The 19,229-nt window shown below is 37.0% G+C and overlaps 1 protein-coding gene across 12 annotated transcripts in view; it reads right to left on the minus strand.

The window, feature by feature from the left end:
• DMD (dystrophin) overlaps positions 1-19,229 on the minus strand; it is a 1,858,252-nt gene that overhangs the window by 686,389 nt on the left and 1,152,634 nt on the right. For all 12 annotated transcript variants that reach the window (XM_069970999.1, XM_069971008.1, XM_069971005.1 and 9 more), the window contains 2 exons: positions 14,942-15,089; positions 12,736-12,885 (listed from right to left, as the gene is read on the minus strand). In XM_069970999.1, the coding sequence (XP_069827100.1) occupies positions 12,736-12,885; positions 14,942-15,089 (298 nt within the window). The remainder of the gene's footprint in view (positions 1-12,735; positions 12,886-14,941; positions 15,090-19,229) is intronic.

The following is a 19,229-nucleotide window of genomic DNA, read 5'->3' on the forward strand; positions in this document are numbered from 1 at the left end:
CGGAATCTATCTTTAAAGCAAGCTTGTGACACATTGTATTCTTGCCATCAAAATACCAGGTAGATAACTAAACGCAACTACTGTATATGCAAAAAAAAAAAAAAAAAAAAAAAAAAAAAAAAAAAAAAAAATATATATATATATATATATATATATATATATATATATATACATACTGTATAGAAAGAGAGAGAGAGACAGAGAGAGAGACCTATTGAAACTTCCACGTGTCCTATTTAAATCAATATTTTGTATGTACCATAATTGTATGCTCTTTTCCACTAAAAAGTAAAAAGATGTGATTAGAGAAAAACATGATCATGTGGTTATGAACAACGCTATTTTGCATCATTCCCTCTTTATTCAATATTTCTGGGCTACCAGTGAAATAGTACCTAAGAATGTGATGACTATGTATGATATCCATTTTATACAGTATAATTGGTTCTTTTTTTTCTTCCTAGAAACACTGCTACTCTGCTCCATAGTTGTGTCTCACGTCTGCAAGGAGCTGCTCTGGCTCTCTGTTCTGGCTCACAGAGGGAGGCTTTGAGCAGGAGACCTCTCTATGACATCCAAAAACTTTATTCTATGTTATGGTTTTATGTCTCTGGATTGGTGTAAAAATATAACTTTCAACCTTGCAGCATTTTTATCAATAGCGCTTTTTGTTCAAAAGTTGCTAATGTTGGTGCAAATCTATTAGAGTCTGGGACACTAGCTTGGTGGAACGCAAACATTCATAAGCTTTTCAGTGGACTCAAATTTATGATATATTTGTTGCAAAGATGTCATATACACACAAATATATTTACACCTTTAGGGAAAATTCACACGGGCGTCTCGCATAAGAAATCCGCAGCTAAACCACAGCTAATCCTTAATACACATATTAATAATAATAAGAATAATAAATGTATTGCGGATAAGCTGCGGATTAGCTGCGGTTTTTCTATGCGAGAAGCCCGTGTGAATTTACCCTTAATGATAGGTTCTCCAAACAGTCTGTAAATCAAAAAATTTGTCTGGGATAAAAGTTGATTGGCAGGATGGTGACACCGCCAAACTTTACCAATTCTTCTAGTTATTCTAGGCTATGTTCACACAACATCTTTTTTTCTCTGTTTTACGGAACCTTTTTTGGACAGCCATCATTTTGGTATTAAAACATGGTTATATTATACAAATTGTGGCTGTAATGTGCATAATACAGCCGTATTTTGGAGCTAAATAGGAAGGTTGTCTGTAAAATGGCCAGAAAGAAACATTGTAGGAACATAGGGGGAGATTTATCCAACATGGTGTAAAGTGAAACCTGCTCAGTTGCCCCTAGCAACCAGATTCCACCTTTCATTTTCCAAAGACTCTGTGAGGAAGAGAAGTGGAATCTGATTGGTTGCTAGGGACGACTGAGACAGTTTTTACTTTTACACCATGTTTGATAAATCTCCCTCATAGTCTTAAATAGTGATGAGCGAATAGTAAAATATTCGAATATTCGATATTCGTACGAATATCTCCCGAATATTCAATCCCATTAAAGTCTATGGGAACAAGTATTTGATTATTGAAAAACATCTATTCGACCACTTGGAGGTAAAAACCGGAAGCTGGGGGATCTGAATGCTTATCGAACATTTATCGAATATTCAGCGAACTATTCGATAATATTCGATAGATCGAACACCTTACTATTCGATCGAATATCTATTCGATCGAACAGTATTCGCTCATCACTAGTGTTAAACAGTGATGAGAGAAAAGTTGCACATTTATGCAAGAACGTGACTCTAAAACGTGAATTTTTTTTTTAATACTTTAAAAAACTTGAATGAATTGGTTAATGAACTAACCCTAATATTTATCAAAGTTTGGGTGTGACTTTAGAAATGAAAAGAAAAAGTAATAGAACCATAGACTGGTCTGTCAATATAACAGACAGCTATAATATAGAAAAAAGGGCAATGATAAAATAGGATATTTCACTTCTTTCTTAACTGTTTTCTACTTTATTTAACTTTTGTTGTTATTGCTTTAGGCCACCAGTGTTTTATACTTAAACTGTGCCCATAGCAGACGTCAACACTAAGTATGTTACTTTCAAGGTCAAGAGATATCCCCTCATCACATTCAAATGAAACTGGCACAATTCTATCATCCGACTTACAAAAAAACTTGTCTTCTCCTATTTACAGCTTCACAGTTTCACATTGAAAATGAAAATACCTTTTGTACTGGCAAATATCATTTTAGGAAGAATAATTAGTTTTAATTAGAGGCCATTAAATGGTTTACAGCAGCTGCGAGTAACCGCCCCCCTTTGATAAAATAACGGAAGCCATGCTGTCGGGGGTAATCAGCCTGCAGCTGTGAACCCAATGAAAAGAAGACTTTTTTTCATCAACATAACACATTTTTTATTTGCTTGTATTTTTAAACTTATTTCAAGTAGATCGCTTTTGGCTGACTTATTGGCATAAAACAGTAATGTATTTATGTATTCTACTCTACATCTTCAGTTTAGAGAATACATGATGTACTGTAAATTGCTCCAAAAAAACTGGCGTTCTTCCTGTACAGTTCTCTGAGAGGTTTTCAGGTCAAACAAGGAAACAGCAATGTGCAAGTTTAATCAGTTTCATTTCAGCAAAAAGCAATTTACTGTACTACAAACTGAAGTTAAATGTAAAGTACATCACTTTTTAAGCATTTATGAAGGAAACTACCATATGGCCAAATGCAATAAAATTAAAGCTTTTCTATATGTTGTAGTTGTTAACTTTTTGTTTACTTTATTAAGTGCACATATGTTTAATAGGACAGATGGGTTGTCATTGTTGACCAATGATTTGTATAAGATATGTAGCTTTGAAGGGTCTATAATTATACTATCACTTTAGTACAGCTGTAACCAGTAGAAACATCACAGTTGGTATGTCATATTTTTCTAAAAAAAAAATAAGCTAGTTATTTATTAGCTATTAGCTTAAAGGGAAAACTCTGGGGATTAGAGGGGGTGGGTATAAAAAATAAAGTCTTCTTACCTCCACGACTTCAGCGCTTTAGTCTGTATACCGCTGCACTAGTCGCCAGCTGCTTCTTTATGTAGAGCCAGATCTTGGGATGTGACGTTCCAAGCCTGCTCAGCCAGTCAGTGGCAGAGGCGGGGCACTGCTACAACCACTGACTGGCTGAGCAGGCCTAAAAAGTTACATCCCAAGTCCCGGCTCTACACCAGGAAGAGTTGGGAAGGGGAACGACGGTATGCAGGCACCAGCACTGGAGTTTTTTCACCAACCTTCTTCCAGTCCATTTAGAAAAAAAAAAGTTGTTTTGCTCGGAATTCTCCTTTAATGTGCTTTGCAAGGGGCAGGGATTTCTGTCCTTGACAGAAATCCCTGCTGCTTTAGTAGCTATTAGTATAGGGCACCATGAAAAGAAACACAGGGGCAGTAAACTAGGGCTTTTTTTGCATTCATAGCTTACTGTTAATATGATCCAGGTTGTGTACTAAGCATATTTTAAGCTTTGTATCCAGGATACCCCATGGCAATGAGCAGAAGTGCAAAAGAGCATATATTTCAAAGGTCAGGCACAGTATACTGCAAACTGTGCATAGCTGTGACGTATAGCCAGGTTTAGGATGTCATTAGAGATGAGCGAACCTCGAGCATGCTCAAGTCGATCCGAACCCGAACTTTCGGCATTCGATTAGCGGTGGCTGCTGAACTTGGATAAAGCGCTAAGGCTATCTGGAAAACATGGATATAGTCATTGGCTGTATCCATGTTTTCCAGACAACCTTAGAGCTTTATCCAAGTTCAGCAGCCCCAGCTAATCAAATGCTGAATGTTTGGGTTTGGATCGACTCAAACCCGAACCCGGTTCGCTCATCTCTAGATGTCATACTGACATACAGCAACAAAATGTTGCACCAGCGGAATATCTTTAGCGTTGTTTGTAATTCTATCAATGTATGCAGTCAATATCATTGTTTATTATTTGCATGGAGATTTTATAAAAAATATATCAGGCACATTTAAATTATCTTCCCAACCTTTGATGACTCAACAATTTAAATTTCATATTTCAGAAACAATGAACTAGCTTTTTTTTGCCTACCCAATGGTCTAAGGACCATTATAATTTGTGCAGTATAAATGCATCACGTCTTTTTTACAATTACAGAAAAAAATATTTTTACTGTTCTATAAAAAGGTCAACCGCTTATCAATAAATTTTGTGTAGAAACATACATTGATGCAATGCCCAAAATATTAATTTAGGTTTATGTCTAGCAAAAAAGGAATACAGTCCAGATTTATTATAGTACTCTATTTCTAACTTTTCTTTGCTGGAAATCTGTTCAGTCCATTTTTGGCAAGTTAAATAGGGAATAGGATCAGATTAATAAAGATGGTCCTCCTACCAAAATTTTAATGTGCGATTGCCCAGTGTGGATTAAAGAAAGAATTTTTTTGAAACCATATATTTTTGAATGAATTATTATTATTCAGGAAGTGGGCTCATATAAAGTTTGTTATCTCACTTTCAAAAGAGAAGGGAGGTTTAGTTAAAACAAATCTGTTAAAATTTTGATTCAATGAAGGAGTGGAGCCCATCAGGGTGTAGCAAAAGTATTTTTGATGCAAGGAAATAAACCTGGGTGGTAAAGAGAATATAAAAATATTTGCTTGGTATGCTGACCAGAGTTTGACACTATTTTTAGAAAAATATTGGTTGAAATAAGACCTCTGGATTTTACCCCTTTGGAAAAAAAAAGTTCTACACCGGTAATTGGATAACTCCTGGACCCCCGTTATTGGTGTAAAAACATAACTCAATTATGTCAGGGGATAGACAAAGAAGCTATTTGGAATTAAAAGATTAAGCCAGTGCACAGGTTAAGTTTCTTGAGATATTCACAGACAGGAAGTTCACTGGGGAAAAAGATGATTTATTGTGAAATGAAGTAATTACTCAAATATTGGGGATAAAAGGAAATAGCAAAGGTAGATAAGCTAAAATGTTTAGACTCTTAATGCAGGAAGTGCCCAAAAAGGTTGAAAAATGGGAAATTACACAATTTTATTATTATTATTTATTTAGAGGAAAGATACGGATGTCTGCAGAGTGTTAAGGCTGGCCATCGCTCTGTGTAATAGGAGCAGCGACAGCAGACCACCACTATCTCCTATGGGCTCCTCAGTTGATCTAAAGATCATTCAGGCAGCCTCCCCCCCAATAGCGCTGGCATTGTACAAGGAACGAGTCACATCAGCGCTCACTTGCTCCTCCAGATCAGCCCATAAATTAGTGACCTAAGAGGTGTCAGAAAGATTTAAAGCACTAATGGGTACAGTATGTAAGGGTCTTACTAGAGATTGGGGTTAATTATTGTTTTAATGGAAAGTTTTTATTGATGTAATGTGAGGACAGATGCAAGTATGAATGTTCTTTCAACATGTTTTAAAATCACGCTGGTTAATTTGCAGATCGCTTTGTCTAAAAGGTCTTTTGCAGATTTACCCTGCTATGTGGGTTGGTCTTAATGCTGATCAGCGTAAAAACCAAATAGTCACTTCAAAATCATTAAATGAATCATTGAGCAAGTTATGGCTCCATGTAAAAGGACTATTAGATGGCTTTTATGATAAACAAACATACGGTACCTTTCATATGTCTGTTCTGTGCTTCCAAAATATAGAGAAGTTCTTCTATTCCATAGAATTAAAAGTGCAGCAAATTTTAACACCTCTTAACTCCCTCACCCCCTTCTTATACTTGACCCTGCTTGGGACTTTAAGCTTTCACGTGTCCATGCAGGGAGGGGGAAGAGAAGAAGTACTGTATTCCAGCTTTCAGCAGCTTGGAAAAGCCTACTCAACTTATTGTCCCAGAGAATAAAAACATTTCTCAACACCATGGAAGCACAACTGGATATATGAAAGGTACCATGTATCTACAGTTTAGAACATGAATTACAAATGATATGGTTCCTGTTAGGTAGAATTAAGAGGTACAGCACTAGCTTGGTGAACTGGAGAACACGTGGAGAATTGGTACAGATATACCTAGCAGTTGGGGTGGGGAGAGGTAGACAGGGAAAGAGTTTTGTATATTGAATTTATATTACCAGGGAGATTACTGCTGGGGAAGGGGGTGGCTGCATGAGGAATACACACCAGAGGGATTACCTACATGAGATGGTGCTGGAGGGGATGCCTACATGGAGCATACTAGCTTTTTTTTGGTGGGGGATTACCTGCACAGAGAGGTCTAATTACTAGATAGATGCACAGAGGGGGAGACTACCTTCTGTGTAAGGGCATAGAGGGCCCTAACTACTAGTACTGTACATGGAAACAGAGGGAAATAATTACTACATTGGGGCACAGAAGGCCTAACTACCATAAAAATGCACAGAGAAGCTACATTTCAACATGAGGGTACAGAGGGGCCAGACTACAATATGAGGGTGCACAGTGAGGGTCTATCTTCTATATGGAGGAACAAGGGGGGTTAATGTACTATGTTAGGATATAGAAGGTGTTTTTTTTACTATATGAGAGCATAGAGGGACCCTGCAAACTATACGAGGGCTAAAATTGGGTCTAAATACAACATGGAGGCATAAATTGTCTTCTCTCATATACCCTGTACACCATTATTATCGGGGATGATTTTTCAAACATTTCTAATGTATTGTCTTGTATTGTTTCTATAAATGAATAAAGTAATTATTCCATTTAGTTATGTTGCAGTAGTCTGGCTTTTTTTGTATATAGGTTATTTAGTATAGTTGCCTTAAATTGCATGGGACTATTTGTTATTACCCAGCATTTGTACTACACATTTACTCTATTGGTATTGGAAAACCCTTCGGATGTTGCCAATTTGGTATTTGGCTATGGTGTAGTCCTCATGCTGCCCAATAGATATTAGACAGATAGATATGAGATAAAGAGATAGAATAATGGATGGATGGCTAATTAGAAAACAGAATAAGCGCCATAGCTTCCTCTATGTTGTTTGTGGTATCACAATTTGGTTCAGTTCTCTTTTAGTGGAACTGAGCTGCACTACCACATCCAAGCTTTGGAGGAGAGTGATGCTGTTTCTGGAAAAAGGCAGCTACTGTATGTTTTTGCTAAGCTGGATAACCCCTTTAATTTTTATATGGTTATATATGTGTGAGATGTATAAAGTCTTTTCTCAGTCCCTGTACACTATGAATAATGTAGGAGAAAATACCCTTTACTTTTCGGAAAGCATTGTCATCTACTTAAGTTTCCTTATGGGACTCACTCCCCCCCCCAGGCTGAACCCCTAGATACACCCATAGTCCCAGAGAAAAGCACTGTCAATGTTATACTGCACTGTTATAGAAGTAGAAAGAAGTAAAAGTAACAAGAAGGTCTGGACCCCTGAGATTCAACAGAGGGATAGGTAGGAGGAAATATGTGATTTCTTTAACTTTTTCACAAACCAGTTAGTATCTAAGGACTATTATAAATTATTGCTTGATTTAGTTTTGTATCTATTGTGCTTCTACTAATGCTTGGCACATCCTATAAGTAAGTACCCATTTATCTAACCATAAAGTCCCAACACTACCAAATATAATCAAGGCTTAATATTACATTAGTTAAAGGGAAGACCGGTCAATAGATCAATAAGGATCGTCATTTCTGACTTTATTATAATAAAGTATGTAAGCTGTGTCATGTTTCTTACTGTAAATACTTTGTACATGTTTACAAAAAAAAAAAGCTATTGATGATTATATTAAATTATGTTCAAAGAGTATATCTGTAAAAACATGATCTTTAGAAGATGATTGAAGATAATAAACTTAGGAGGAAGCTGATTGCAGCCCAGGACATTAAAAGCAAATAAGTCAATTAGAATTTCATTGAATTTTTTCTTCTGTATTTGTAGATGTCAAAGCTTCTCTTTGAGCCACTTAAATGTATTATTTAGTTGGGGAAAATAAAGTTGTTACCCTAAGTTTACTCTATAGTTTAAGAAGTAATTACAGAGAAATCATTAGTCAAGTAGATAAAGCTTGCAAGCTGACATTAGTGAAATGTCCTTCTGGACGAGAAGCCAAGCTGATTAATTTTTTAGGGAGTAAAAAAAAAAAGTAGGACTGTAACTTTAACAGTAATTGAATTGCCTAGTAAATAGCAAGTAAATAACCTGCAAGATATAGCCACATAATTTTAGTAAACGTCCATTAGCTCAGGAAATTCGAGTCATGATGGATACAGGTCTGCCAAATGCATTTTACTGTACAAGAGTCATATTTGCTTAGAATTTTGTGGTGTTGTGTAGCAAAGATACCATTGGTAGAGACATTGATATGTATTGAAGTTTCCCTTATGATACTTTGAACTAAAGACCCATGTCTCCATGATCACAGACACAGCACTGCCTAAAGATCCTATTGATCACAATCTAAAATGCATCAACCTGAAAAGATAAGCAAGTGCTATGATGATCCTTCTATGTATTGTGTGTCAGTGCCGCTCTCTATGCTACGTATTTCAGCACTATGTCTTGGTTTGAAGCATACCACCAGTATATAATAAAAACATTACTGTACTCTTAGATCCTTGTTTGTATTATCTTTGTGAAGTCTTCTGGGTAGCCTATTGTGTTGCAGACCTCTAGACAGAATTATTATCATTGTTTGTATTATACAGATAGAGTGGAGCTGCAGCTTTATCATTGGTCACTACCTCTACAAGTCTTTTAGCTCTTATTATTCTTCCCCCACTTTTCCTATCCCCTCGTGCTGTTAGTACATTGACATGGTCAGCACAGAGGGGAAAAAAACACTTAAAACACTTTTAAGGAGAGACTCTTATATGATATATATTTCTTGAATTAGCTCTGATGCTTCAGTAATTCCCTGTTTGAGTAATAGATTCATTTTAGTTCTATCTATCTACTGTACCTATCTCTCAGCGGGAAGAAAATGAAGGGCTGCAGTAATTCAGGTCTTTAAATTAATGACTCTGAAACCTGCCTAATAAACAGCATAGCACTTTTTTTAAATTCTAGAGACTTAAAGTTACACATAAACGAAATAAACTAAAGTTATACATATCATAAGTTATAAGATATTGGATGAGTAGAGAAGAACTTTAACTCCTTCCTCCATAATCATGTATATTGTATATGATTAGTGCGTCCACGAAATGTGGAGTGGGCTTACGAGCTATGCCTGATCGATATGCAGCAGGTGCCCACTGTAACTTACATTTGTCCAATCTTTGCAATTTATCTCTCTAGATGCCACTATTATTAGTGATCAAGGCATCTGGACTGTTACCTGACAGCATGTAGTCAAACAAACCCTAGTAAAAAATTAAAAAAACAAAAAATGCACTCCTACTCTATCAGCAAGATTGTTATACTAACATCAACAATAAGGCTATGTGCACACTTAGTATGAGACCGGCCGTTCCGTGACCGGCTAAATGGCCGGATGATCTTTAGCACCGCAGAGTTCTGATGCGGGCACATCTGTGCCCGACCGCGTCAGAACTCTCCACTGCACACTATGGAGCGTGCGGCCGGAGCCCCTCGCTCCATAGTGTGCACTGACAGGGTTTTCTGCGGCCGCTATTCAATGAATAGCGGCCACAGAAAACTGACTTGTCAGTTTTCTAAGGTGCCGCTAGGGATCCTGGCCGGATTGTATACCATGTGTATACACTCCGGTCGGGATTCCCTCGGCCTGCAGCACAACGTAAGTTCCGTACCAATCACGGCCGTTGCAACAACGGCCGTTATTAATACGGAACTTACGTTGTGTGAACATGGCCTAATCATTGCATAGCCAGTAGTGGTGGTAGTGAGGTGTTATATAGGTGGACAATATAGTTGTAATTCTGCCAGTAGAGCTATTAGTAGAACTGTACCACAGTGGAAGCTAGAGCACTTTCTCATAAAACTAGGGCTAAAAGATGGGAGAATAAAGTATGTCATGATTCCCAATTATGTGTTATGTTCTTGATCAGATTTTCTATACGTTAACCTCATCAGATGTTTATAAATCCCTTTGGAGACCTGTTCATGATCTATTTTGGCAATTCACAAGTGTATTCATCATTCTTCAAGCCAATTCTAACTGTGCAAAATTTATCATATGATGTCTGATGAGTTTTGCACATTTTTTTATGCCCTTGTCGTCATGTTGATTTTTTTTTGCCACCTATTAAATGGAGTTGTAAAAACATTTTGTGACTTTTAACCCCTAGACGACCCTGGGCGTAACTGTACAACAAGGGCCGCCTACGGGTGTTCAGAGCGGTGCCCGCTAATTAGGTAATCGGATGCAGCTGTCAAAGATGACAGCTGCATCTGATTACCTTATGCAGCCGTTCCCCGGTGTCTAGTGGGGTGGATCCACACATCCGGCTCGGGCCGGGGTCTGCGCCGTAATGCCGCTCATCCCGCCTCAGCACTCGGTTGCTTCCGGCTCTCGCGGCCAGGGTCCTCTTCCCCATGTATCATTCTGCCATTTGCCTTCATGTAATGTGTTTTGATCTTGTAATGTTCTTGTTTGTTACCCCTGTCGCCTGTATAGCGCTCTGGAATTAAGTGCGCTCTATAAATAAATAATAATAATAAAAATAATAATATCTCACTGATCTATGCTGTATTACTATACAGCATAGATCTCAATGAGAGATCAGTGTACTTATACTAGAATTCCCCCAGGGGGGGGGGTGTTGTTGTTAATAAAAAGCTCCCTCCCCTAATAAAAGTTTGAATCACCCCCCTTTTCCCATGTTATAAATAATAAATAAATAAACAAACATGTTTGGTATTGCCGTGTGCGTAAATGCCGGAGCTATTAATTTATCACATTCCTGATCTCGCACAGTGCAAAATTGCGTCAAATCTAGAGTCACATATGTCAAAAAGTCAGATATGCGCAATCAAGGTACCAATAGAAAGAACACACCATGGCGCAAAAAATGACACCTAACACAGCCCCATAGACCAAAGGATAAAAGAGTTATAAGCATGGGAATAGAGCGATTTTAAGGAACATATATTTGTTAAAAAATGGTTTGAATTTTTTAATAAGCCATCACATAATATAAAAGTAATACATGTTACATATTGTTGTAATTGTAACGACTTGAGTAACATATATAACAATTCAGTTTTACCCCAGAGTGAACGGCGTAAAAATAAATACCCTCCAAATAAAAGAAATGCATTTTTTTTTCAACCTCACCACACATTGAACTTTTTTCTGGTTTCTCAGTGTACTTTATGAAAAAATTCAGCCTTTCATTGCGAAGTACAATTAGTGGCGCAAAAAATAAGGGCCCATGTGGGTTTCTAGGTGAAAAAATGCTATGGCCTTTTAAGCAGGAAAAAACTAAAACGCAAAAATTGAAATTGCCCCGGTCCTCTAAGGGTTAAAAAGTCACATATAATATGACTTAACCTCTTAATGACAGCCTTTTTTACAGTGGTCATTAAGGGTACTTGCTCTGGACCTCTGTGTTTTGGATGCCTGTGTACCTGGCCGTGTTGCAGTATGGCCAAATACATTGCCTGTCAGCATATTGCAGACATGCTAAATTAAAGGGGTTATCTAGCAAAAGTCTTTTTCTTTCAGATACACTGATTTCAGAAAGTTAGATTTGTAATTTACTTCTATTAAAAATCTCAAGTCTTTCCATACTTATTAGCTACTATATGTCCTGCAGGAAATGTTTTATTTTAAGTCTGACACAGCACTCTCTGCTGACCTCTCCGGCCAAGACAGGAACTCTGTCTCAGTTTTCCATGAATCCCCATTGAAAACCTCTCCTGCTCTGGACAGTTCCTTTCTCGGCCAGAGATGTCAGCAGAGAGCACTGTGTCAGACTGAAAATAAAACTACACTTCCTGCAGGACATATAGTAGCTAATAAGTATGGGAAGACTTGAGATTTTTTTTTAATAAAAGTAAATCACAAATATTATACACTGCATTAGATTACTAGTGCATTGTATCACCGCATCCGTTATTACCTAAATAATAACATCTTTTATTATTTATCCTGCAAAATAAATGCCTAAAAAAAAATTATAAAAATTACAGTGATTTTATTATTTTGTTAACACCCCCCCCCCCCAAAAAAAAAATATATATATATAGAAAAAAATTAAAAGTCATGCGTATTCTAAAATGTTGACGATAAAAACAACAACTCTCATATGGCTATGCCAATGAAAAAATGAAAAGGTTATATCCGTTGTGAAAAAATTAAAAAATGACTTGGGGATTAAGGCCTAGAATGTGTAATGGGGGACAGGGTTAAACACATCCCTTTTTAGGATGCAAAAAATTATTTGCATACCAAAATGACACAAACAAACTGGTGCAATTGCTTAACACATGTCTCCACAAACTGAAAGCCTATTAAAATAGTCCATTTTGACTGGAAAACCCCTTAAGGGCTAGTTTTACACATTCTGTATCGCAGGGGGTTTCAAGCTGCGAGTTCCACAATGAAATCCCCTTTGATTCTCTCTAGTGCCGTTTCCAATGAATCTACTCCGAGCCACTGCGAGAATGTAGATTCATAGGAAATGACACTACAGAGCACAACAGCTTATTTCACTGCATGTGAAACTGGCCCAAATGTACATAAGGTGGGATGACAAATGTATTTTATCAAAAACATAAACCTGATACATTTTGACGTGTAATACTTACCTTTATCCAACGCTGGTTAGCCTCCTTGAGGCCAACCTCGATTTTTCGCTTTTCTTCAGGAGCTATTGTAGTACTTTCTATTGCTGTTCCTCCAGTTTCATTTAATTGTTTCAAAACCTCCTTTTGTGGTAGAAGCTCTTCTATCTTTACCTGGAAAATCAAAACACACTATATGTTAGGTTTATGGAGAAATTGGGATGAGCTTTCTAATAGACGCTAAACACGCGAGTGCTGCATCATGATTTGGACCAAGGAAAAGGGCGTATATATCAAATTTGTATTCCCTTCATGATATGGTAGGAAAAAAAACTGTGCTTCCTTGGTTCAACAGTTAAGTTGGTCTCACAGAAACAGTGCACTCTTGTCCTCAGTTTGAGTGTGGTTTTGAAGCTCAGTTGCATTGAAGTGAAAGGAGCTAAATTGTATTACCATACAAAAATTCAAGATAGGGGTGGTGCTGTTTTTGCAAGAAAGGACTCATTTAAGGGGGTGTCCACATGAAGCTCATAAGTTGCAGATTGAATTCTGTTTTCCAGCATTTATTTATATTATTCTTCTATTATAAGTGAAAAACAGCATAAAATCCAGAGTCCATTTGCTACACGTGAACCTAACCTTAAATTGTAGTAGATATAATCCACTGTATTCAACACAAGTTGTTAAAGTGGACCTGTTAGAGGGAAAACAGAATTGTTTATAAGCCTAGATAGGGCTTATCTTCAGCATTCTGTCCCAATAACAGTAAAAATTTCCCCTCTCATTTTATAAATAAAACCCATAAAAATAAATATATAAATATATATTATAAATCATAGCATAAATAATTGTCCGATCTAGTAAAATATAACAACAATGTTACCGTACTGTGAACGGCGAGAAAGAAAGCAAAAAATAGTCATGATTGCAGTTTTTTGTTACATTCTACAATAGGGGAAAAAAATGTAAAAATTTAAATATCTTTAAAAACAAATTACAAACATTATACTACCAAAATAGAGATTGTGGTGCAAAATATAATGCCCCAAACAGACCCATAGGTGGAAAAATAAAAGAGCTATACAAAAGTTAAAAAATTTAAATTGGCCCTGTCCTTAAGCCCTAAATCCATGGTGTCCTTGATGGGTTAAATCTTCATAACATCTCAGTTGTAATTATAAGTTAAATCACTTCATATTGAAAAGGCTGCCGATTTTCATATTTTAAAAAATGTCAGTTTTTGCCGAGATTTATCTGACTGCAATGGCAATGTATTAAAATCAATGGGAAGACAGACGTCCAATGCACACAGTGTATTGAATAACAGACGTTTTTGCCGCAGACGCCAAAATAATGAACATGATCATTATTTTCGGACGTCTTTTGCAAACAGCAGACATTTTTATTAGTAGTTCACACAGTTTTTCTTTTGTCACCGTTCTTTCTCCAATTTTACTATTAAATTCAATGAAGTTTTCAATTAAGCCACAACCAAAGGCCAATTAGTAACCCCAAACTAGAATAATGTACCAACACCGGTCATTGCACTAAGGAAATGCCAGGCTGCTTAATGACGTCCATTATTTTAGACTCAAAACGTTGTGTGAACATAGCCTCTCTCTAAAAACACTCTGAATAATAAAAATGCATCAAAACTGCATATAATGTGAATAGACAAAAACGCACTTATGAGTCCTAGCAATTCACCTGGCAGGACTCCAGCAGCGAGCAGTCTTATAAGGACAGTCTGTTTAGCTGAACTGCAGTGAGGAGACTCCAACCCCTCTTTCTTCAAAGGCAAAGTCTTTATTGGAAATATGTGTGGCATTAGGAATCCATAATAATAATCAAGATCAGGGATGTCAAACTCAGGTCCTCCAGCTGTTGCTAAACTACAAGTCCCATCATGCCTGGACAGCCAAAGCTTTAACTTTGGCTGTCCAGGCATGATGGGAATTGTAGTTTTAAAACAGCTGGAGGGCCTGAGTTTGACAAGTCTGATCAAGATGGCTTAAAACCAATGCGTGCCACATCAACTAAAACACAAAGTATACACAGAAACCTCTATATTATTCTCCATAATGCTACACTTTAAAAGTAATAAAAAAAAAACCCTGAGGGCTTGACCTAAATTGACCTACAGTGTGGATTTTGAATCTGCAACATATTAATATTGGAGTTGGAAACATTGTGGACATTTGACAATTACAATTGAAATCAATTACATTACCTTTACTTTTCCCAGCAGTTCATTTAGCTGAAGCTCATTTCCATTTTCCGCTGGGGTATTAGCAACTTCCTCTGCATCTTCTAACCAGGTTCGAAATTTATTTAGGTCTTCTTGTAGTCCATATAACTTTCTTTTTTCTTCTTCAAGCCTGTGTAAACAATTAGAATTTAATAGAGGGCCATACTGACTACACACCATGAACAGAATTAAGCAATAGCTAAAGAAACTTTTATATTAAGAACTAGTATCTGTTTAGTCGTTCTAGAGATGCACGTGAATCCTCATATGGATGAGAAATGCAGGGAACATGTGTAGCTTCATGGCTTCATGAGATGAACAGGCATTTTTTTAGGTGACTACATAAAGGCTTTCAAGGATCTCCAGAATGGTAGGGATCAGGTAAAAATATGTCTTGGGATAAGTAGAGTATCTTTCCTTATAAAGAATTTTATTTTAATTTTACTTTTATTGCAATTGTTCTTTTTAAATTAATCTTTATTTAATTTGTATAAAATGTAAAAAGAAGGTAGATAATACAATATGCCAGGTTATTCCACATCAACCTGCTGGATTACTCTAACCATCAGTTTACAGTATATTGCAGAATTTTATTTTCAGAGGGGTATCTCTGTAATTGATTCAAAGGATCGTAACAGTGTATCCACTACCTCCTTAATCTCTTATCTTTCTTGTCCTTTTTACTGTACTCTAGCATGTCCCTGCCTTAAATCTTCTTTAACAACTTTACCTCCTCTAATTGTCCTAAAAAACAAGTTTTAAACTTGCAGCCCTGTGTCAAGTTGGTGTGGCCCTTAATGTCTATGCCCTAGGCCTCCAACACCCTTTTCAACTTATTCCCCGCCCTCTTCTTCATAAGGAGAGCCCCTGGGCAGGAGTTCTTCTAGTCATCACTTGCCGGAACACTGCACATGTGCTGAATCGTTAAGGTCCATGTGCAGGGTTCAGGGCATTCCTAATGATGAAGAGGGTGGAGAGCAATAATGGAGGGGCAAAGGGCTGCAAGTTGTTTTTAAGGACAATAACTGCATCACCTGCCGAACGGACCCAAGTACAGATGTTAGATTAAAAGCAGCTATCTGGAGCTAAAGCTTTGGCTTTGCAGGCATGATGGAAATTGTAGTTTTGCAACAGTTGAAGTCCCAACGTTTCCCTTAGGTGAATCCTCCATTCTTTAACATACAGTACAGTGCTTAGGGGGCAGACAACACTCAATGCACACTATTAGGAGCCCCATCTGCAATCTTGGCCTGGTCCCCATTTCTCTAGCTCCTCCCTCTTTCCCGAGACAATGTATCAGTTTCTGATATCACAGAAGGCTTGGCTGGATTTAATCTCTGAGCTCTAGCCCTGCCCGCTAGAAATGTTACAATGTCTGACCAGCCCTTCGTGCCTATATCACCATCCCCCTGTCACTTACACAGATACATATTGTGGGAATTAGCGTCACAAGTGGTAGGCACAAGCAGGCTTTGAATGCAAAAAAAAAATGTTTATTGGTAACAAACCAGAAAAAAAATAGTCCAGCATGAGGCTTTTACAGCAGCCGTTCCAGCTTCAAACACCAACTTTCAGGAACATTAACAGAAAGCATATACACACCACAGTGTAGTTATGTCCTCATTCAGACCAGCAGTCTGTAGCAGCTCTGTTGCAGGGCTTCTCTTTCCAGCTCCTGCCAGATTCACTGTGGATCAACTGACTCCCAAACACTCTCAGCAGGTTGTCTCTCCACCTGATGCACCAAGTCAGAGGCTTTTAAAAAACCCAATAAAGCCTGGACCGGAATGTGGGAACGGCCTCCCTCCCACGCTACAGCCGTTCCAAGAAAGACAGCCCATTTTAGCCGCACAGCAGCTATACTAAATAGCAAATGTCAGTAATATATATATATATATATATATATATATATATGTTATTTGGACATTAAAGGGGTTATCCAGTGTTTTTTTTCTTCTTCAAAACAACTGGTTTCAGAAAGTTATATAAATATGCAATTTACTTCTATTTAAAAATCTTAAGTCTAACAGTACTTATTAGCTTCTGTATGTTCTGCAGAAAATGTTTTCTTTTCAGTCTGACACACTGCTCTCTGCTGAGAGCAGGAGAGGTTTTCTATGGGAATTTGCTGCTGCTCTGGACAGTTCCTGTCTCGGACAGAGGTGACAGAATAGAGCACTGTGTAAGACTGTAAAGAATACACCATTTCCTGCAGGACATGCAGCAGCTGAGAACTATAAGAAGACTTGAGATTTTTAAATAGAAGAAAATTACAAATCTATGTAACTTTCTAAAACCAGTTGATTTGAAAGAAAAATATTTTCGCTGGAGTGCTTTAAGGGAATGAGAGGTGTCTTTACAACATGCTGCCTTGTGATCAATAAAACATAGCAAAGAATAAATGTAGCAGGTACTGCAACCTCACTAAGTAAAAATGAATGTTTTAAGCTTAACCAGGATGTACATCCACAAAATAAAGAACTAGACCACTTTAACAAAAACTACTTTTTTTTTTTTTTACCTGTAACCCCTTAAGCTTTCCTTGAAATTTTTTGTATTTTTTTTTTTTAAGTAGCTTGTAAAAATAAAATAAAATAAACTTTTGTATGTGAATTGTTTCTTTATTGTTTACAAAAGTTTTGTGGAAAAGATTGAAAATGTCATAGTCAGTCATAAGAAAAAATACATTGTGGATAAATAATTAAACTTTTTTGGCTATATTGTCTGGAAGTTCAAGGTAAATATCAACTGAGCTATTAACATTTAAACACCATTAAAAAGGCATAATATTGTCTTATACAAAATGCCCCCTGATGGTCTCATATGTTTCCACTCAAAGCAAAATAACAAATTCTCTGTTAAAAAGCTGAAATGAGATTTAAGAAAATGGTGTTTTTTTTTCCAGGTGCCACATAATGCTTCTTAAAGTATCTCAAATACTGACTATACATTAGACTTTATTTATTGGTTATCTGGTTAACGCATTTAGCTGGTTATGCTATTTACTTATCTTGCTATATGCCAGGTGTAGGTGGCAAAAAGTCAGAACATTTTATGATTTTTTTTTTTTTTTTAAAGCACCCCTGATTTCAAGGGCTTTGCACATGGCCTCCATATTTATTACAATTTATGCTTGGACTCAGATATAATTGTGGCTAAATCTGTGCCAGATCAGAGCTGATGTAGATTCTAGTGAGGACGTATTGTTAGATTTATGAGAAGTCTACCTCTACATAAATCCAGTTTGCCCATGCACTGGCAGGGGATTTTTTTTTAGACGGCCTATAAGACGCTGGCCTCAATAAATTATAAGTATATTAGGTGGAAACTAACTACTTATTAGTAAACTTACTGCTGCTATTTATTTAATCCTAACTAAAGATACTGATGTTGGAGGGTTTGGACACTAGGATAAAGTTTAAGGGGTCATCCAGATTTTTACTGATAGATGTATTCAGTGGAGATAAGGGTCCGCATGATGGAATTTCACTGCTTGACTCCTTTGTTAAACCACCGCCACATGGTTCTGATGTCAGCTTACTGCTCCCCATGGAGAACACAGAATTGTTCAGTCAACAGTTATTGAAGGTGGATAGGCGCCATTTTTGATCATTTAGATAATTTACGTGGCCCATTGCACTATAGTCCAGATAGCCTTGCTATCCCATTTGGATATATACTGCACATGTAAGGCAGTATATTAATAAAATTTTAGTGCCACCAGAAGCAGAAGGTAATATTTATGGTTGGCTTTTAAAATTTTTGCCAAAAGATGGGGATTAGCAGCCTATGAAGACTACAAGCCAAAAAGTACGCTAGGGAAGTAAAATAACATCGGAGGCCCCAGACTCGCGACAGTGCTATAGAATCATCACCTCTCTAGTTCAATAAACTGCTTGCCATTTTAACAACTGGTTTATAGAAACCAGCTATATCCCACTGCTGGGGAATATGCCTACATCATACACAGCAAATTTCCTAGAATTCTAAACAAAATATAATAAAATATGTGAAACATTACGGGGGAAATTTATAAAACATGGTGTAAAGTGAAACTGGCTCAGTTGCCCCTAGCAGATTCCACTTATCATTCCTCACAGACTCTTTGGAAAATGAAAGGTGGAATCTGATCTGAGCCAGTTTCACTTTACACCATGTTTGATAAATCTCCCCCTATATCTATTAATAGCAAATAATATATACCTATGTTTCAAATTCTTTGAGGTTATTGTATATAATCGATACAAAATGCCAGTCATACAAAGTGAAA

Source organism: Dendropsophus ebraccatus, chromosome 5 (genome assembly GCF_027789765.1).
Source record: "Dendropsophus ebraccatus isolate aDenEbr1 chromosome 5, aDenEbr1.pat, whole genome shotgun sequence".
NCBI lineage: Eukaryota > Metazoa > Chordata > Amphibia > Anura > Hylidae > Dendropsophus > Dendropsophus ebraccatus.